General features: G+C 46.5%; 1 protein-coding gene across 11 annotated transcripts in view; it reads left to right on the top strand.

Annotated features, from left to right (window-relative positions):
- The window catches only part of LOC135906620 (oxidative stress-induced growth inhibitor 2-like), a 280,892-nt gene that overhangs the window by 137,844 nt on the left and 121,479 nt on the right, over positions 1-21,569 (top strand). For 7 of the 11 annotated variants that reach the window (XM_065438083.2, XM_065438081.2, XM_065438076.2 and 4 more), the window contains one exon: positions 6,050-6,162. In XM_065438083.2, the coding sequence (XP_065294155.1) occupies positions 6,130-6,162 (33 nt within the window). In that variant the 5' untranslated portion in view covers positions 6,050-6,129. Of the gene's footprint in view, positions 1-5,827; positions 5,910-6,049; positions 6,163-21,569 lie in introns of all 11 variants that reach the window. The other 4 variants (XM_065438082.1, XM_065438074.2, XM_065438075.2 and 1 more) reach the window with 1 other exon arrangement.

Below are 21,569 nucleotides of genomic sequence, written 5' to 3'. Positions count from 1 at the left end.
ATTCCCAGAGTGCTGCGTGTTTGCTAACTATGCGGGGGCGAAGGTACAACATCGGAGGCGGAGTTCGGCGGAATGGTGCGATATCATGGACGTGATATTGCGACCGATTCGACGTGGTTGGCTGCCATACAGTGATCAGATGCAGCGATCATTCCCTAGTCTAGTCGCCTAGGGAAGACGACGGTATTAAAAGTGGAGTCCATTGGCGCAGTGGGGGCTGACGTGTCCTGGTGTGAACTCAGATGTTTAATATGCTCCTGCATGGGCCACTCTGCCTGGGAAAAAACAAAAGACTGCAACTGCACGGTTTCCACGTCTGAGATGCATCGTTGAATCGTGACCCAGAATAGTATACAATAAAGATTGTGTACAAACCGTGCAGTACGCAGAGCAGTTTCTACAGAATCTTTAGATACATGTAAAAAATAAACAATGGTAGCGTCTTTTTGCACCGCTGACCTGTTTGGTTCCACTGAGACCTACTTAGTTTATTGTGAAAAATAATTATTTTCTCTGAATATGGCGAGCGGCGACTGCAACATTTTGGCTGTTGCGTACTCTACAAGGCATTCGCTTTAATCGATACGTATATAGAACACATTTAAGTCGCAGTTACAGTGCCATCTTCCCACAGCGGAAAATAGACACACTGAAACGTGGCGGTGCCGGATCGAAAATGCGTCTCGATTAAAAGCGAGCAGAATGAAGCGCGTGACCTCGAGCTCTCGGCAGGCGCACGTGTTCGTTGCATGTCTCCACTTGCTTCGCTGCGGAAAGGTTTCTTTCCAATCAGGCCTTCTAGGGGAGAGCCGGATCACTGGGATAAACGGCGTAGTTTTCAACGCAACCAGTGTTAGCTTCGACCGTAGGCAGCAGTTATCGAGGAAACTGATTGCTCTCAGACAGTAGAAAATTGTCGAGTGATACACACGCGCGCATCCGTGAGGGGCCTTGCGCGTGTGTAGTTAATTACCTAATACGTTCTTAGTGATGCAACTTCTTCGTTTGGCTCCGTGAGTGGAACGACCCTTTGCACAATTTAGCGAATAAAATTGGCCTGCAGCAGGATAGACGCTTGGCACGTTACGTATGCACGAATAATGTGGCTTCGCAGTATATACGATTTGACGGACGCGCGCACACGCAAGTCTACTGCTAAATACGTTTCGAATGCTGAGCAAAAAGACCGTGTGCCGTTGTGACGCAACGGTTTCGTGCGGTCGCCGATAAATATGGTGTTTGACGGCCGTGCTATACAAGACTGCAGCGTGGTAAGTTGATTTTACGCACGGTGTTTGCGTACTGAAAGTTTCCCCATTTCTGGAAGTTTCTCGAGCCAGGACGGCCTCACGAACCAGTGGCGCAGGTCGGGCGTACAAGCGAACTGTATATATATACGCCCCATTTCGCCTCGTGCGGGAGCTCCCAGTGACAAAGCCATAATTCTTGTCTATCCCAGCGACCGCGCTCGGCACCCTCTTTGCGGTGGGGCACCGAAAATTCGGAGAACTCGTCGGGGTCGGTGTGTACTAAAGGAATATACTATAGTTCTATACAGCTGGGTGTTAGTGTTGTTAGTTTCCGACTCCATTGCAAGGCTATCCTACTTTTTTTCTCTTCCTTTTTTTTTTTTTGGGATGGCTCATTCTTTCACGGTAACTGACTCGCTGCATACGTCACCACTGTTTCGGGCCTGGAGGTTTTTTTTTTTTTTTTTCTTCACAGCAAGTGTGCGTCGTAGTCCACGCTGCTGAGGGCGTGTTTTTGGTCATAAACACGGTGCACGCTGGGCTGAGGGCCCAGATTCTTGGAAACTCTGAGCCTCCTAGGCCTATATCGCTGTCACCCGCCGTGGTTGCTTAGTGGCTTTGGTGCCGGGAAGCACGAGGTCGTGGGATAGGATCCCGGCCACGGCGGCCGCATTTTGATGGGGGCGAAATGCGAACAGGCCGCCATAGGAATCTGAACCTGGCAACGTTTAACGCTAGAACGTTATCTAGTGAGGCGAGTCTAGCAATGCTATTGGAGGAATTAGAGGGCAGTAAATGGGATATAATAGTGCTCGCACATAAAGGTTTCAGCACTGACAATTAATGTCCAAGTGTGACGGCTCCATGTACATAGTTAAAACCAGCGGCAGTATTCGTAAAGCAGTTCGTACGCTATAGAGAGCTTCGTAAGGATGGACGATAGCCAATCATTATAATGGTCTCGCAGACTGATCTTACGAACAGAAAACTTTACTTGGTATTGGTTTTATTGGTATCCCAGAACACAACGTTGTTAGTAATTAATGAATCCGGCACCCGTTTTTACGTTTAAGGTACCACGCTTTCTTCGAATATAAAACCAAACTTGTATGTTTTCAGCAGCCACCTGAAGAAGCCTTCAGTATCATGTGTGTCCCCCTTACTTTATTTCATTTCTCTGCAGTTACCTAATGAAGTTTACTAATGCAGCGCGCTATCTCTTGCGCTCTTTCTCGCTTTCAAAGGAAACTTAATGAAAATAAAATATACCGTTGCAGCCTTCGGCTTGGGTGCTAGAGCATGTGCTGCTCTCAAACACACAACAAAGAAACTAAACGTGCTCCATGCCTAAGCCCGCGGTGTCATCGATTTGACGGGGCGTTTATCTTGGTGCGAACGCGAAATTCCCGCTAACGGTTAACCTCGTGCCTAGCCTGAGCGCACGAAAGTTGGCGATAGCGATAAGGGGCCTGCGAAAGCCAAGTGATCAAAAACAGCGTCGCAGGCTATCGTTTCGCCGCGCGGCAACACAAGCAGGGGCACGAACTTATAGCGGTCACGTCGAAGAAAGGAGACATGTCGGGTATTAGCGCGAGACTTGTCATTAAGGTGGCGGATAATTTAGTTCGCAGCGCGTTTGCTAGCAGCATACTGGTGTGGCGCGCAAGAGCGGCAAGTCGGTCGGCTTTTTGAATAGAGCCACGCAAATGATTTCGAGCCGCGGGGCGATGCGGGAAATTGTGTATGCAGGGGCGTTTCCTAGCATCTAACCTGTCCCACACAATATGTCCGATCTCCCGCTCATAGAATTCGCTACAGTATCTAGAGGGAAATCTGGCGCTGCTGAGCTGCTGTATGCATGATTCCCATGCCATGCCGGTATGTTGTGACTTCGGATTGGCACCGTTCTCGGAGAACACCTTGAAGACGCGCCTGACAAGCACCATTCCGCCTGTCACCATCATTCATTTTCTACTAAAACATTATTTGTTTAATTATGAGAACTTGTTATTGCATGCACAATTATATGAAACGTAAAGCCTATCAGAGGGCCGCTAAAGTTGGAGGACAGACAAGATTCGCGCTCGCTTTGGAAGAGTTTGTCGTCTGTTTTTGCTTTTCTTCACTTGGTTATGAGCTGTAGGTGAGTAAACTTCATTGGAAAATGCAATATGGGTGAATTAAACCGTTTTATGAAGAGTTTAATTTGAGCACGCGTTGTGTAGCCATATCCACGTTTTAGACGAAGCCTCTTGCAACACCAGCCGACACAAGCTTTGCAGCCACACATATAACACCCTACATTTCCCTCTAGGTGTTACAGCTAGAAACGCTGTGTTCCCGCTAGTAGTAATACTGAAGGTGAGCTGAGTTTTGAAAGCGTGGATGATGCGAGGAACGAGGGGGAGCAGCCGGGATCGTGACACCAGGATTGCGTGCCCGCGCCCTATTTACAGCTTTAGCCCATGGTCCGCTATTTTGGCCAAGACAGACGTGATGTGAGAAGTCGAATGTTAGTATCGGCATATATGCTGTCAATATAACAAATAAATGTTAATTAATCATTACAAACTATAGTTAGTAACTGAAAACGCAAAAGAAAAATACCGGAGGCTTCATCAGGCGGTCGCTTTCTACATTTGGTTTAATCGGCATATACTATATCGTTAAAAAAAAACATCGCTTAATATATATTTACAAATAAATGGTACAGATCAGTATCAAATCAGTGTAGACTGGTAGATCGCCCTTTCAGAGTCATATTTTCGGTCATTTGATTGAAAAGGATCGATCACTACGGGAGAAAATGAACACCCCCTCTCCCGCTCTCCTTTTTTTTTCTTAATTTCACGCCGAACCTCAAAAACCCACAGCAAGAAACGCCTGAATTTCCCGCGCAAATGGACCACGGACTTAAAAAAATTTCAGGGGCTGCTCGGCCTAGATCCAGTATTTTCATGCAGCATTCTTCTAGAGGTGTTTGAATGTTCGAAACCTTCGAATAACAAATCAAATAGTCGCTATCCGTAAATGCGAATCTTTTTCGAACGCTTTTCGAATATTTCAAAGCATCAGATGCAACCAATTAAGCATAAAATTAGAGCGAAGGTATGGTAAATTTTCACCACCGCGGGCATAGTATAGACATAATTATGCTAAATAAATAAATAAATAATACCTCTTGATTTTCGTAACATTATTACATTGTATTACGTTATTTTTCTGCCTACTGTATTGTTAGCCTTTGCTAATTGCCTATGTATTGTGTGTAGTCTTAATATTGTGCTAATTATTTCTGTTACATTGTAAGATAACTATGTAAATGCCCTTCCTGTTATGATCCCTAATGGTATCGACAGTATAAATAAATAAATAAATAAATAAATAAATAAATAAATAAATAAATAAATAAATAAATAAATGAATGAATAAGTAAGTAAATAAGACGTGAGAACTTACATAATTGAGCACACTTTGTTACATAGGTAGCCATACTTTACAGGCTATACAGCGATCATTGGCACTCTCTGACGAGCCCTGTGCATGCGAAGAAAGTACTTGTTTGCTCTTGATGCTCCATTTGTGATTTGAATAAGCAACGCTTCATAACGTGCTATGTCATGACAGAAACGTGCTAAATTTAAGAATATTTGGATCTGAACATCGTTTTGATATCAGTCCACCTTTTTTTTTCATGGCGCGACGGCGCATCTCCCGGCCCTAGCGGAATAGTCGGCAAGCGTTTTGGAAGGGACGCGCGCGCGGCGGCGCAGCCTGATACCGAGGGAAAAGCCTCCTGAAAAAAAAAAAAAAAAAAACACCCTTAATGCGCACTGACGCGTTTGGTATATATTTATATACCAATATACTACGTCCGCTCGTTTGGTATATATTTATGGATGCGTGCGAAAATAAAATCTGTAGTTGAAAGTAGCGCTGTCTCTCAGTATCTGTTCCTTTATACGTCTTTTTTCAGTCGCGCTTACGCATTCTATCATGGGTTAAGCACTCCTCAAACGTGGGCCGATACCAAAGTTAGTGCAATACCGGGCCGACCAGCGGCGGAGGTGCTGTGCGCCATTAAGGCGCCCACATACACAGCTTCGCTGGTTATTTTCTTCACCACGGTCTTCACAGAGTGGAAGTGCACTGAATTTTTTGTTTCAGATGCAGCACACACAGCCAGCGTAATAATAATAATAATAATAATAATAATAATAATAATAATAATAATAATAATAATAATAATAATAATAATAATAATAATAATAATAATAATAATAATAAGTATTATTATTAATATTATTACTCGCACTATAGCGTTCGTTCACACATAATCAGTCACTAACAGGATTTACTGTGTACAGCTCGAGAGCCAAGCGTAAGAGCGCAGAGGGATTGCGTCATGCCACGGAGCCCTAAGTCCTGACCACGGTCTTGACTGCGATGGAATGTTATTCTGTGTCAAAATGAACAATTAAAATGTGTTCTCAAGCGAATATTTTCAGGCTGTTTGGAAATAATTGGACGCCAGTTTCAAAAAAGCATTTATACTCGTGTCCTTCTCGACGCTACAGGCGATGTTGCAGGATGGTGGCGCCATCTAGGAGAAACGTTTAGAAATGTGCGACAACTGCAAGCCCAGGGTCCTCTGACGAGGTACGCGAAGCGCCGGCGTCAGATTGTATGGGTGCCAAAGCTTGCTGGTGCACGCTTTCGCTATCCATGCATTTTGTGTAGTGTCTGGTCTCGCCAAGGCTGTGTTTGCACCACGTACGTACTGAAAATTGATCTCGCAGGGAGCGTTCACTATGCGGCGGGTCTGGTTTCGATCGCCGCATCGGTTCCCATTCATTGATACAACGTGAACGGCAGCAGAATGAAAGTCCAGGACACGAACACCAAACACGAGGTAAGCAGCTGAAATCTTTTAAAAAAACTAACGTAAGGCCATAATCGCGGTGGGCACCTTTTTGTCATAGTGTAACGCTGTACACCTATCCTTGGCGAAGCTCAAGCATGAACTTGAAGCTCGGTCAAATTGGTCTGATGCAATTGATACTCTTTGTGGTACTGTCGCGTTACGAAAAATCCGGCTCGATCAGCTACGAAAAAATGGGCCACAACAGGGCAATTAACCTCGGAAGTTCGCCGGACAAATTCCTTCTGAAATTTTAAGAGAAAATGTCTTCGCGCCATTCTCTGAGCGCGTTTAAGTTCATGTACACGAGAGAGAGAGAGAGAGAGAGAGAGAGAGATAAAAAAAAGAAAGAGAGAGGTGAGAGGAGGAACAGAGGATGGAAAAGAAAAAAGTGGGAGCAGGAGAAAGCAGGAGAAAACGTATTTAAATTATCGTCCCCCCTCCCTCCCTCCCGTCCTCTCATTTGCGTTTTCTTTTTTTTTTAAATTGTTTTGTCCGAACAAATTTATCAGACGAAAAGGAGATTTGTTCTATGTGACTACTTTTATTAACTTCGAGTTACCTGTTCTATTTTTCGATATTTTTTTCACACGACAACTCACCAATTTTTCTGAGAGATTTCCGATATAACTCAGTGTAACGTGTCATTAACGTTAACGTTACCGTCCTTCAGGGAGAAGTCTGCGAACTCGCAACGACATTGAAATTGTGTCATCGTAAAAGTATATGCAATGGTGAGGAGTATGCCTCCGGCTGTTCTTTTTTTCTCCGAACCGCTTAAAAAGAATTATATGACAGATAGCGCATTCCGCCTTTCCAGGTGGATTATTTGAAGAGGCTGACACTACTCGATGCACCGAGTCGCAATGAATATTTGCTGTTTATATCGGCTTCAACAATTAAAAAAAAATGAATTATTGACTTCAGGGCAGATGTTAGGATTGCAGAAAAGTAGCCTATGTTAATAGGAGACATGAGCACATAGCGCAATCACGAGACTAGCACCAGTTTTATGGATATTCGTCCCCAAGATATGTTCGACAAATGCATCGGCATTCCGGATAGATTCCTCACACACTGCGCGCCGGAATAAGCTCGTGCGAAATCATTAATTGCAACGCTGATGTATTTCGTGGCGCAGTTTAGGTCGAATTGAATTTTGGGGTTTTACGTGCCAGAACCACGATTTGATGATGAGGCACGCCGTAGTGGGGCAATTCCGGTGTTATTTTAACCACCAGGGTGCTCCCATTGCACGGCGTTTCTGCATATCGCCCCTATCGAATGTGGCCGCCGCGGCCGGGATTTGATCTCGCAACCTTCTCCCTAGCAGCGCAAACACCATAGCCGCTAGGCCACCGCTGCGAGTAGGTTAGGTCGGATGTCTTGAAAGTGTTATAGTACTGACATTTCTCCAAAGTGGATGTAATTTCTACTTCTGTTTCTTAAAATCGAATCCAATAAAATTAATAATTGATTGCGTTGCTACCCGGCTTCATCACTGCAATTGCAGCATGCGTCTATTAAGTAAATAGTTTAGCAGTTGTTTTATTAGATATTATTTATTGTTATTTTATGAAATAGTGTTAAATATATCGAGAAATTGAGGTAAATGCAGGACCGATTAGAGACTCTGGACAACACTCCCCGGTTATGTGGGGGGAGAGTAAAATTGCGATAGAGGTATTCGGACCCTTCAGGTGCAGCTTTCTCGTAATCTAAGCCTTTTCTTGGCGCGAAACAAGCGTTGTGAAGTTTACGGAATGGTATGTAAACAGTCCACTTCGGGAGTTAGTATTAGCCTTTAGTGTCCCTTTAACGCAGTTTCCATGCTTGCTTTGCTTTTCAGAATTAGGAATTCCACTAACACGTGTTTGTCCGTGTCATGGGCTATGAATGAATCAGCCCTAGAGAGCGCCCGATTATTTAGCCTGAGTGTCAGACGGAAATAATTTATTTTCCCTGGCTTTGGATCAGAACGGCTTTTCTTTTTTTTTCCCCTTTGTTCTTTTTTAACTCTGGAACAGTGAGGCGCCAACGTCAGTGCTGTGATGAGGTCCTGTAGATGTGCTGGTTTCAGCCCAAGGCTGAAACCAAGAGGGGAGGGGGGGGGGGTATTCTGTGAGGGTCCACCTAATGGACTTGTCCATTTTGTCTGCTGCTGAAGTTCTGACTGGCTGGGCTGGGTACGCCTGAGAACGAGACAGGACCCCCCCTCAGGCAATTGGCACTTCAGCAGCAGACGAAATGGACATGGCCCCTACGTGGGCACACACAGAATACCCTCCCCCTCAGCACTCAGCACTCAGCACATCTCCAGCTGCAAATTCTCTTCCGCGTGTAATATTTTCGTTTAATGCCCCAGAGCAACAATTTGGATATGTGGATATTGTCGCGTAACCGAGGGAAGCGAAGGACTACATTTAATATGATGGACATTCATTGAGCTCCGATAACCTGCTTGTCCTCGCAAAGCTGCAAGCCAAGCCGGTCGTTTCGGAGATCATGCGTTCGTGCCATATAGCTGTCCAGTTGGCGATATAGTTGCCGGCGTGGTGGTGGCGATAGTGGACCGCTGCTCTGCTCGTATGTCCACATACGACAGCTATGAGGTGCCTGCGGCCGTCGCTGCCGGGTATCGAGCTCGCGGCCTCATCTCCCTTCCAAACACGCACGCGCACTTTGCTTTCGGCCGGGGTGCTGGTAGCAAGGCTCGCAACTATTCTAATGGTTTATTCAAAGCATGCCATTACCGCGTGTATGCTTTCAACAAGGTTAGTCAAGCGTATTGCATCATATAAAAATTCCCAGTGCGCGCGCTTTTCAACTTTTTTTTTTTACCCTTTCTCTTTCCGCATCCCATCACATATACTGTTCATGGCTTGTTTGCCTTATGAATCATGGATTTCTCGGAGGCTACTGGCAGAGTCGCCTTCGGTTGCCCTTGGAAGTCGCACCCTTGCGCAATGCAGACGGCGCGGTAGAGCGCTTGTCTTGACACGCAGCCCATTCACGCAGTGCGCTGGCCCTGTGCCAGGCGTGCAATTAAAGCTCCGAAACCCGAGCGCAGGCATGTGACGCACGAGATTGAGCGGAATTTCCAAAGTGACACTGCGCGTGGCCGCCGTGATGGTTGGGTGAAGTGTATTCGAAAGTTTCCGTCCGGAAAGTTCAAAAGAAAAGCGTCTGACTGCGATGTCGGCATACGCTAATAGACCTGCCCACAGCCTGCTTGAATCGGTTCCAGCATTTGGGAATGCACGCATATGAGCGACCTACATTTTGTGCGAGGGCGTTCGAAGCCCTTGCTCATAACGCTCGCCATTGACGCCGATGCGTTGCAGCAGCAAGCGCCTGCTTGTGCGGCAAGCGTTCGTATATGCCTGAGCTGGCTGCAGTTGCAGGAGTGTGCCTCGCGTGGCTCAGCTGATTCATTCTGTCCGTACCGCATTGCCTTTGGCGGCTCGCATCTGTCTTTCGCTTCCGTATTTCGCTTGATAAAGAGTAGCAGGTGGCAGGACGTACGCAACAGGTGGCGGAAACGAGCGTCATTCTGAGAACAGCGAATGAGCGAAGCAACGGCGAAAAAAGCGCGGTTCAGTGAGCCTGCGGACTTCCGACGCAGCCGTCCGCGGTTGTTATCCTTCCTGTGACGTTGCACGGCATATACTGGATATACTTGTTCCAGACGCCGTCGTCGCTGATTTTGTTGCATGCGGCTCCGCATCACCTTGCCGCAGAACGCGTTCCGAATCGGTCTCCCTTTCCCTCTCTCTCTCTCTCTCTCTCTCTCTCTCTCTCTCTCTCTCTTTTTTTTTTGCTTTTGCGGTTTTACAGGTCAGCAGCAAAATATTAGCGAAGGAGGGGAAACTGTCGACAGCTCGTCTTGGGGTGGACCAAAGAACCCCGAACACTGAGATGAAATCAATAGCTTGGATACAGCCTTCACTCCTTCCCTTCAACTCCCGATCTGACCTTTGCTGTATACATACGACAGCGCTGTCGTCGTTGTCTGCAGATCTACGCATGCGCAATGCTAAGTGAAGGTAAAAGTGGCTCGAGACTGCCGGTCCTAAGACGGCATGAACGCATATCTCCTTCATGTCCACGTCCCTAGTTTTTGATGGACCAAGAAAGCCCAGCTCCGAATTCGTATGAGAGATGGTGCTCGGGCCTCGGAGCTCTTAATTGTGTGCGACGGTTTACTAGGGTATATTAGCACAAGAGCGGGAAATGGGAACGGGTTGGTGGAGACGTACTTGCCTGAGATAGCGCGACAATATAACCACCGAGATTAGGAAAGGCAGACGCTGCACTGTGTCTGTTGTTTCCTTTAGCTTGGCGCCCTGTTTCAGCTTCATCTGAAGGCGATAGAACCTACTAGTGCTCGCCTTGCGTGGGGAGAAAAGAAGCAAACAGGTGGAGAGAGGATGCAAACCAAAGAGGTAGTGTACAAACAAAAAGTTGCGATATAAGTTTGGTAGTAGAAAACTGTTTACTGCTGGTCTAGAACGGGCACATCGTATAGTGATAGACGCTTACCGGTTCCCATCACGCACAGCAACTTATATCCCCAGAAAACGAAAATTTAATAATAATAATAATAATAATAATAATAATTGACACGTAATGTTGAGGCAGATAGTATACATCCGATAGTTCTATCGCGATCGTTGTGCTGTCAGGTTCGCGTGACAAAATGTCTGCTTGCAGAAATATCCGTTACTGATCAGAACGCCTCAAACATATATGAAACGTCCGTGGGGCCGCAAATATAGATTCCTTTCAAGAAATATCTCTAAAACAAGAAATGAAAACGCGGTGAGTTTTGTTTCTTTCCATTTACAGAGTGTGAATTTGGGCTTGCAAACGAATGTGGTCATGGGATATACCTGTGCACAAGCCAAGTGATTGCGGCAACCCGCTCAATACTTCGTGAGCCTCCGTCGCACGCCGCACTCGTCAAATGGCCAATTTCAGCGGCACTATATAGGCACCGTCTTCGGGCTTGTGCCCCACACCGTCTGGCTTTAGGGCCGGATCTTTAAAACCCGTCTGCTTATAATCCGTTTCCCTCGTTTCTCCCTGGTAAGTGCGTGTCCGGCTTCTGCGGGGTCCCGTCCATGGTCAAAAGAGAGAAGGAAATTCGCCAGGGCTTCAGTTTCGGCTTCCGTGCCCGGACCCGTGGCAAGCTCCTCGTTTGACAGCGGGGCTTCCCGGCATTATCTCAGCCTAGCTTGAGTTCGAACCTGTCCCTGAAGTACACGGTGTCTCACGTAACTTGAACCAAGGATTAAAAAAAAAGAAGTGGTTAAGCGTAGCTGAATGAAACCAACGACATATGGTTTGCCATCATGTGTGGTGCTTCTTATAGAGGATCCCCCCCCCCCCCCCCCCGCTTATTTAGATAATCAAGGTTAATTAACTGAGATCAATTATGCAAAATATTTAATATATACTTTAGGGCTAAGTGCGTTTCTTTACGTTGTAGAGGGGATTCAGAGACGACCGATCCAATTTTCGTAGCAACGTACATGCTGGGAGGTGATATTTTTCGGCGTTTAAAGAAAGCCCGCGAAATATGAAATAAAACCACGTGACGGCGCTCGTGCGCTATCATGTGCGCTATCCTATAGCAACGCTTTCAGCCGTGCTTCGAGCGAAAGACCCGTGCGCGCGGACCTTGGCAAAGTTAGCGGCCTCTCCTCAAGGCATCGGCTTCACAGTGCGTTAGCATCTTTGACGGTGGCACACGGAAAGGAAGCGCCGTCGTCCCTGACAAGCGATTGGCTGGACGCACGGTTGAGAGCGCTGCAATACGATAGTGCATGAGCGTAGTGACGTGGTTTTATTTCATATTCCGCGGATTTTCTTTCAACGCCAAAAAAAAAAAAATCACTACATGCAGCATGTACGTTGCCACAAGAAATTGGATCGGTTGTTTCTGAACCCCCTCGACGATTTCACGAAACACACTTGGCCTTAAAGGGAATATTAAACATTTTAAATAATTGGTCTCAGTGCACTAATTAAACTGAAAATAAAAAGTCTCAGGAGACCAGTGATTCATCCGGTTCTTAATTTATTTACTGTGACAGCAGGAGGCCCTCACAGCCGGCAGTGCCATTGTTGAGACTTGGAAGCATGGCTCATATACCTTACAGTGGGATTGATCACACAGAAGGAGGCATTATATTCTCGCTCGAGAGCAAGGAAAAGAGAGAAAAAAAGGAGGAAGGGAACGACGACGACACAAACAAACAAACAAACAAACAAACAAACAAACAAACAAACAAACAAACAAACAAACAAGTTATTCGGAGAAACAATGAGCGTAGAGTGTGACTGCATTACAAAAGGAGCGCACCGCGCCAAAATCAGCGTATAGGGTGCCTCGATATCAAGCACAGCGACGCTGCATGCTATCGAGGCATCCGAAATCCGCATGCACTCCATAGCAGCGCAGCAACGTTGCGGACGCATGAGTGAACTTTTGGGGAGCAGATAGAACGGGGTCCGTCTTCATTTTTACACCTCTCACGCGCGCGCGGGCGCGCGCGTGTTTATATATATATATATATATATATATATATATATATATATATATATATATATATATATATATATATATATATACACACACACACACACACGAGGAAAAGGAAAAGAAGGAGAGAGAAAGAGAACCAGCTTCCCTTACTGTGATGGGGGGGTGAAGCTCCGCATGCCAGAAAGGACGCAGATTGAAAGGACTGGTGGCGACGCCGCACTGAAGTTCCCGCAACAGCTTGCCGTGACGGTTTAGCGCTAAGTTTGGAGAACATTTACTGCGTCACAGCGGCCCAAATACGAGAAGATGCATTGAAATCCATGTCGTCGCACTAACGTTTCTGTGCTGGAGTATCGCGCGAAAAAAAAAAAAAGGGACTTTGACGCTCAGTTTCTTTTCTAATAATCAACTTAATACCCGGAAATTAACGAAAATGGAGTTTTGAAGGAATACCTTTTCAAACTGAATTGATCTAGCGTTTCTCTTTAGTGTCCCTTCAATGCAATGCCAAATCCAAAATCTCGCGACAGTGTACAGCGATGTCACGTGACCTTGAAACCAAGAATGTACTCTGTTGGGGAGCTGTTGCATAATTTCGCGTAACCAATGTCACAATGCAATTTTCGACCTCCCTCACGTGTATGCAAAACGCACGAGCCATCGACTGACCATCGGAGCGGCCATCGTCTCATTCTTGCGGCCACTGCTATCGGGCGCGGTGGTGCGCCTGTACTACATCCGCCGAACGCCGGCCAGCGAGAAAGCGCTCGAGATTGCGCAATTGGGAACGCAGACCAAAGACTGATGTGATGTAAAGATACCTTTCGTTCGAATTTATTTATTATCGTCTACCGTTCACAGCCCACTGATCGTGGAGATAACGTGGGCAGAGCGCCGCCCAATCGGGCCACTGACCAAGCGCGAAAAAGGAATAGTATCGGAATATCGAATCACCACATTATCCTGGCCCAAGTTTGTCGAGCGTATGCGAACTGTTTGTCCTCGGTCGGCCCCCTTTCGCTAATAACACCTGCGTACGCTATCGCCAGTGGCAGGAGTCGGTATACGAACTGTAATTACAGCTGTATCACAAGAAACCAACAAACAAAGACACCAAGGACAACACAGGGGAAATTACTTGTACTTACTAATTGAAATAAAGAAACTATAAATAAATGGAAGTGAAAGTGGATGAAAAAACAACTTGCCGCAGGTGGGGAACGGTCCCACATTTTTGCATTATGCGTGCGATGCTCTACCGATTGAGCTACCGCGACGCCGTCTTCCCATCGACTTTCTGGGGTATTTATATGTTACTACTAGAACTAACCATGGGAGTATTAGCCAGCGCCACCACTCACAAACCTTGGCGGCGGATGTGGAACATCCTTTCTGCCACACTCCAAGTAATTTCCCCTGTGTGGTCCTTGGTATCTTTGTTTGTTGGCTTCTTGTGATACGATTAATAAAAAAACGGGCCCCTCAATTACAACTGTAGGCACTTTGGTGAGAGAGGGCATGTGGAGCAGCCACTGACCGCAGCTGAGTTGACTCTTACATGGCAGCTGCATTGTTTATCTTTCTATAGCGGGCGTTAACAACTGTAGCGCCCTGACACTTTGATCGAGGCAATGCATAACCTGGATGTGTTCTTGAGCTTCAACGAGTTCATTATTGTTCCCGAAAGCGACTAAGGCAGCTCCCTTAAAAGACTGATTAAATTCCCGAATTTCTAGACACAAATGGTATAGCACTCTGATAGTGCGCTATCTACAAACTGTGGTGAGAAAAAAAAAGAAGAAAAAGGAACTTTTTTTTCTCTCTCTTTTGAGAGTGAGCACTGAAGTCTTGTAAAGTGGGGAATAGTTTCAGCTGGTTTTCAGGCTGCGTTTGGGGACGAGGCCGTCAACGCTGTGTCGTGGAAGGCATTTTCTTGCAAGTTCAGTGCTTTTGTGCTCGCGCCGCATCTGTCGCTTACAGTCCTGGGCGTGTCGGCAAGCCTGCTGGAGACGATAAAGCAAAAAGATAAGAAACGCAGTCACGGCAAGAACACTGAGCCGCCATGCCAAGCCATACTTGGCGTGGTTCAATCATATACGATGGACCCTGGTCATACTGAATAGCTGTTCTTTTTCTCTTTTTCTTTTTTTAGGAGCAAGATTTTAAACATATAGAAACGAGTGACATTATATCATAGGTTTTTCTGTCGTCTTTTCACAAGGCAGAAGTATAGGTATTTGGGGTACATAGACATTTACAGGAAAGTAAGGCCTTAGTCTCATACAATGACATATATAGGTACTCGTTAATATATGCCCCTGTTCTCGCACATTACCTGTACATGCATCGTCCGTTTTAGTAATATAATTTAGTTCTGCAAATCGGAGATCGCAGCACGTGGCCGCGATAATAATGATAATAGTAAAGACAGAAATAATTGAGGTCGTGCGTTAACTATAAGCAGTAGGTCACCGGCGCGCGTGCGCAGCTGCTTTACCTTCAGACTCAGCATTAAAAAAAAAAAACTTTTTCGTTCACCTCCGACTATAATTATTTCGTTTTCATTTTTCGATCGCACAGCTCGTCATTCCGTTGATGTGATTCGTTGTTTTCTTTTAAGTTTTAAACATTTTATTTTTCTTCTTCTGAACTTGAGTTAAATATTTCGTGCATCCGTGAGCTGCTTTTGTTGAGCATTTTTTGCGACATGTGCTCTTGACGTGGTGTTTGTCTACGCTTTAGCGTCGGTTACCATACTGTAGTTCTACTGATATTTTGTTTGTTTGTTTTGCTGTCGCTGACTGTTTGTTTATTTGTCACTGGACGCGCACATCAGTCACTCGCTTCATCGACGAAGTGAAAGAACTATCTCTTCCTCTTCGTGACCTTTAATCTGTGCGCTTTGCTTTAATACGACACGTGGTTACAGGCGCCTGTGTCTGTGCCTTTTACTATGTTTGCGCGACGGTGCGCCCTTGCCCTTTCTTGCGTCTGTATTGCAGTTATTAATAGCTGATCGCAAAAGATTGCGCGACTTCACGAGAACTGCGCCTGCGCACACAATGTCTCCGCGCGGGAGCTTTCGCGCGTCATTGACAGCCCGTAAATTGATTGATCCGAAGATCACTTATCGTCTTCGCGCTGCGAGTGACACATTAGCGATCTTCGAGTAGCACCGTTACAGCTCCATGACGTTCTTCACCTAAAACCGATTGGAGATTTCCCTAGTCCACTATTTCTCCTACGGTATGGTCTTCGACTGGTTCCTACCGCCCTCCAACTCGGTTTCCAGTGATGCGGAGCCCTATCGAGACTGGAGCCAGGGAAGCCCTGCCCCAGCCGAACGTTCATCTCCCAGAGCGATGGGAGCAGCTGCGTCATCGAGTTGCTGTCAAATCTCGGTCGCGCTCCCAGGTTGAAGGTGGGAGCTACTCCGAGCGTTCCGAACTGCAGCGCGGCGCTCTGAATGAACCAGGCCAATGTGCTCCTAGTGCTCGATTTCGACCGGTCGAATGTACCACTAGTTTCTTTTTTCGCAGCCCGCAATGTCCCATGCCTTCTATCGCTGCTTCTTGATGATGATGATGATGATGATTTGTCGACATCCCCTTGGAATCGGGGCAACGACAGTCACCTACAGCCTGCTTGAGCTAATCAAGTAATATAGAGATATTTATCAGCCTAGCGATTTGTCTGTCTCATTATTCTTTTCTGTCTTAAACCTTCGTATCTATCTTGTATATAGTTACCTATGCCTGTAATGGATCCGCTCCTATCAATTTCCTCCCTGCATTTTTCCTACCAATACTTTAAACAGAGGGCGCGTTGAAGCTATTCCAAACTATGTCTATTACATTTCTGCAATAAGCCCTCCTCAATTGGTCAAAAAATGTTTCGGGCTACCCCCGCTTCGCTTGTCTGTCACGCGACGTGACGAAAACAGCGAGAACTCCCAATCTGATATGACTGATTACGAATCGCACACTGATTATGCGTGATTAGACCGAACAAAAGAAAAATAATTATTTCTGATTCCACACCTTTTCTCGCCATTAGCCCTTCGCTATTGGTAAAAAGTTATCGGGCTGGGCCCGCTTCGCTTTTCTGTCACGCGACGTCACAAAAACGCTACAACTCACTATACGCCAAACTGTGTACGCATTAAAGATGCATTAATCAGTGGCGGTCTAGCCAGTTTAGGATTTGGAGCAGTTTTTTAGCACGAAAAATGTCGTTCTGGAGCAGTTTAGGTGCAGCGCCACACCAGCACTTTGGAGCAGTTTCGGAGAAAAATTTGTCTTTTTGGAACACTTGGAATAGTACAGCAGTAATCTGTAGCCACTTGGCGAAGCTTGTTATTACTTTATAATCACTAAGTGCTGCTCAACAGCGAAGCAGGACACAAAGCCAACAGCGACCAGTTAAGCTTGTCTTCCCATGGACGGTGTACCCTGTACGGCATGTTGCACACATTATTATTTTTGGTACGCAATGAACTACGTTTTGTAAACAATTAAATAAAATTTTGTAGGCTAACGAGGACAAAGATATGCGCCTAGGCACAAGACAGATAAAATTACAAATGTACTAGAACAATTTGCGCCGCCAGGCACAAGACAAAAAGTGATGGAAAATGACTTAGTGCATTCCAAATGACAGATGTGCTTTCAATTGCTTTACCGCACGAGACAAAACGTGTAACTACGCCCAATAACAATGCTAGAGGCTCGACAAGAGACTATGCATCTGTGAACGGCGCCAAGGTGAAATGCCTCCGTACGGTGTGTCGCAAAGATGGTGATGGCGGTTGGGAACAACGTTCATACCATGCTGTGCACACACTTTCGTTGTGAGGCGGTTTGTCGGTTTCCCGTATGTCGTGTGTGGCCTCTGCGAATAGATACGAGCCGATTCGGCGTAAAACCGTGCAACTGCATGTGCAAATGCGTGAATCTGCGTACATGAACATGCGTATGCGATGCGATCTGCATGCCTTCCAGTAACTGCATAGGCGCGGCTTTCGTCGCTGTTCCCTTCGTCGGCGTCGGGTATAGGAATTGTTTCGATTGGAGTTGAACCGGACGACCCTTGTACCAAGACAATTTTCTTCTATCCCGATACCAACTGAGCGTCATGGTATGGCTGCTTGCAGTGCATCGACGTCAGCCACCTATTTCACCAAATATGCGAAAAATAGAGTGGTAGATAATGAAGTTGCAAAACTAATTATTTGAATTTTAATTTTCCCAAATTTATTCGTATGGTTGATTACAGTCAACGTCCGATTTTTTGGACTCCCTATAGGGGCCGCGAAAACGTAAGAAAAAATCGAATGCATGCCTTTTACTGCCCCCAAGGGCTCCAACCACTACAGGCACGTCTGAAATATCTCTGAAGGCGTGTCAGTACACTTATTAGGCGTATTGGTGCTTTCACTATGACAGGAGACAGCGGGTGCACGCGTGTATAATTAAGGAATACATACTGTGTCCCTTGACAATTGCCCCTCCCAATCTTGGTATGCTTTGCCGCAATACTTTACGTATAATAATAATATATGGGGTTTTACGTGCCAAAACCACTTTCTGATTATGAGGCACGCCGTAGTGGGGGACTCCGGAAATTTTGACCACCTGGGGTTCTTTAACGTGCACCTAAATCTAAGTACACGGGTGTTTTCGCATTTCGCCCCCATCGAAATGCGGCCGCCGTGGCCGGGATTCGATCCCGCGACCTCGTGCTCAGCAGCCTAACACCATAGCCACTGAGCAACCACGGCGGGTTACTTTACGTATGCTTCGCCGCGTAACAATGCTGTACTGAGGCGAAGCTGACTTTTGGGAACCGGCATTATGGAACGCTTCGTGCTTTCCGAGCTTCGAAGCCGTTGGCGAGGATTACAAAGACGGAGTCGGCGCCGTTGCTAACAGCGGCGAATTGTTTTAATGAAAAACACTGTATTGAACAGCTAGAAGCTTGGCAGAGGCCAGGCCTAGCGTTGCTGTGGTGGTGGCTACGGCTGCCAGCGGATCTACGTGCGAGAGCGCCTATTTGAGGCGGCGAGATAATCAAAATGGTGGCGATGGTGGCTTCGATCAATGCAGTTTCGGACCTGCGGTCATGGCAAGTCCGTAAAATCGAACGGCGAAGTGTTTTTTGCGTCCGAAATTTGAGACGTTCTTATGCATTTGTGGCGTGCCACGAAGGCGTCTGAATTATCGGGCATGTCCGATAAATCGGTCGTTGACTTCAGTTGCATAACCTTACTGAAAACATTGCATTGCCGTAAAAACGCGATAACACCGCAATTTTCAGCAGTTGGCGCAAATGGCACCTGATAGGGCGCAGCGAGGAGCAGGCAAGTCGAATTGTAGCAAAATGGCGCAAATGGCGCAGTTGGACCGCCACTGATTGATATGCCGAACCAAACTGAACTTTTTTTTTTTCGGAATAGCCGTGGATTTGCCGTTTCCGAAAGAAATAGAGGACGTCTGCCCTCCGATCGCTCTGGCACTGGCTACTCGGAGCTGCCGGGGAGAACAGATTTATTTGCGTATAATGAAACCTCTTATGTTGCAGTATAACCTTGTGGAGCCCTTTCGGCTCGTACACGACGTCACTCTTCTTGACTGAGAATTCATTTTAGCGGCCATTTTAACCTTCCGTTGCTCGTCGCCGCGATTTTCGACTAGTCACCGCAAGCTAAGGCAGCGGAAGCGGCCCTATCGCAGACGCCGGCAACACCCTCCTCATCCGGTTATCCACTTTCACGGCGTTAGCTCGGACCCACCGAAACCCTGTCCACTTTTGCGTGCTTCTCTCCTCTTGCCAGCCAATCAGATGCGAAACATCTGTCAAAGTAGGCAATGCTACTCGCTTTGCAAGCAAACAGAAGTGACATCCTGTAAACGACGAGAGCGTTGCGGATCACCGCCCGATGCTTGCGGCGGTGGTTACGTAAATTTTACGTCATAAGATTTGATTAAAAACAGATTGGAATAGATTTACGTTATAGGGCCCAGAGTCTCTTGCTTACCTCGACTGCTGGCCGGTGAATGAATCCATCCGCTTGAAATCCCAGCGCTTGTGGAAGGCGGACGTTTCCTACGAGTCTAGATGGGTGAATACCTTCGCACTGCATTAGGATGTGCTTAGTTGTCTCCGGATTTTCGCTGCAGCAGACACATTGGTCTCGTCCTGTTGCGAATATTTGCTCCACTATGTTTTTGTACTTTGGCAACCAGCTCAATCCGCAAATAGCAATGGACTGGCCTTGTGTTATCGTACAGATTTTCCCTTTTAATTTCTTCCTTGGCATTCTTGTAAATCTTCATGGTATTTGTTTCCATTGTTCGCATCCAATTCGCTCTCTTTTTCTGTATTTTTTTAAAAATTTAAGACCTCCTGGTTGTCTACTGACACTTTCAATTACCTTGCTGGCCAACTTCCTTGACCTCTTCCTCCATTCTGTGTCCGCTATATTGAGGTACATATATTTGTGTGCTTTAGCCGCCCAGTGATTTTCATCAAAGTTCCTGAATTATTCTTCAAATCTAATTTTGCTCCGCTCTTCTGTGACTTCAAAAGAGGCCCAAACCCATGTCAGCCTGCATGGCCTCATTTGTGGTTTTATCATTGGCCCACAAAGCCAACCGGCCTACCGATCTTTCGTTGGCTTCCAACCCCGACACGGTGTCTCATTTTATGCGCAGAATGGCGATGTGTAACATCACATGATACACGCCCCATTTCGAGCTGCAGTGATTCAGAAATATCCAATTTCTTTGTGTTTATTGTGAAGCCCACACGCTTCTCACGTGGCCCGATCAGGAACTAAATGGTTTGCCACGCGCCGGCTGGCCGGAAGCCCCGCGCCCTGCTTAGGAGGGAAGCCGAGCCGCGTGCTTCATAGAGGCGAGTCAGGATATGAGGTACGTGACACACTCGTGGGGCGTTCACATGACGTCGGCTTCACCGTTGGGTCAGTCGGCCGCGTCTTCCTTGGCTGCTGTGAGCTGTGCTATCGCGCTTTCTATCGGGTAGCTTCTTTTATCGTGCTAGTGCATTCCCCGCTCTTGAAAAAGCAGAAAGCTCCTCACTTAGCCCACCCCGTCTCACCCTGCCCTCTTGACTTTTCCTGGGTCTCCGTCGAGCTCAGCGCTGGCAAGAGGGAGCGGGGTCACCTGGTTTAAAATTAAACTCTCGCACTTGGCCCTGTCCTCTGCGTTTCCGCTTCCACTTGGAGGGAATACTGTCGTACGGAAGCTGCTAATCCAGGCCGCGCGGAGACGTAACTGTGGCGCCTGTTCGTGAAATGGAGATCTGGGCCCGTATTCACAGAAAACCTCTTGCGCTAGAACTGTTCGTAAGAGCGAATGCCAGCCAATCATAACGTTGGACATATAATTATTGAAGCCGCGGCCAGCCAGTGGCAAAGGTCATTAATTAACGATAAGCTTCGTGAGTTAGGCCCCTGTATTGCAGCGCGTCTCAGCTGTCCTTAATATCCGCGTTCGTATGCGTGGACCCCCTTCACGTTTCAACAAGTTGACTAGGCAGAGAAGAACCTAGGAATACAAGTTACCTGTTGGAGAGCAGGACAGAGAACGTGACACGTTTTACGTTTTCACGATGTACGTGCGTAGGTGATGCAATCTTCGATCAAACTTCATTAATTGATTAATTGTGGTTGAGCCAGTAAAAATAAATTGTACTTACGTAAAGGTAAACGTCGGGTACACCTGGCTTTTCCAGCTATAGTGCTGGTTCCTTCGCACACAGTTGCCATATTGTGGTGCATGCTGTTTAATACGACATCTTCGTTGAGAGTTCTAATTGCCTGTTTCGT

Source organism: Dermacentor albipictus, chromosome 1, assembly GCF_038994185.2.
Source record: "Dermacentor albipictus isolate Rhodes 1998 colony chromosome 1, USDA_Dalb.pri_finalv2, whole genome shotgun sequence".
Lineage (NCBI taxonomy): Eukaryota > Metazoa > Arthropoda > Arachnida > Ixodida > Ixodidae > Dermacentor > Dermacentor albipictus.
Note: the sequence above shows the minus strand (reverse complement) of the source record. Positions and strands in the feature narration are given on the sequence as shown.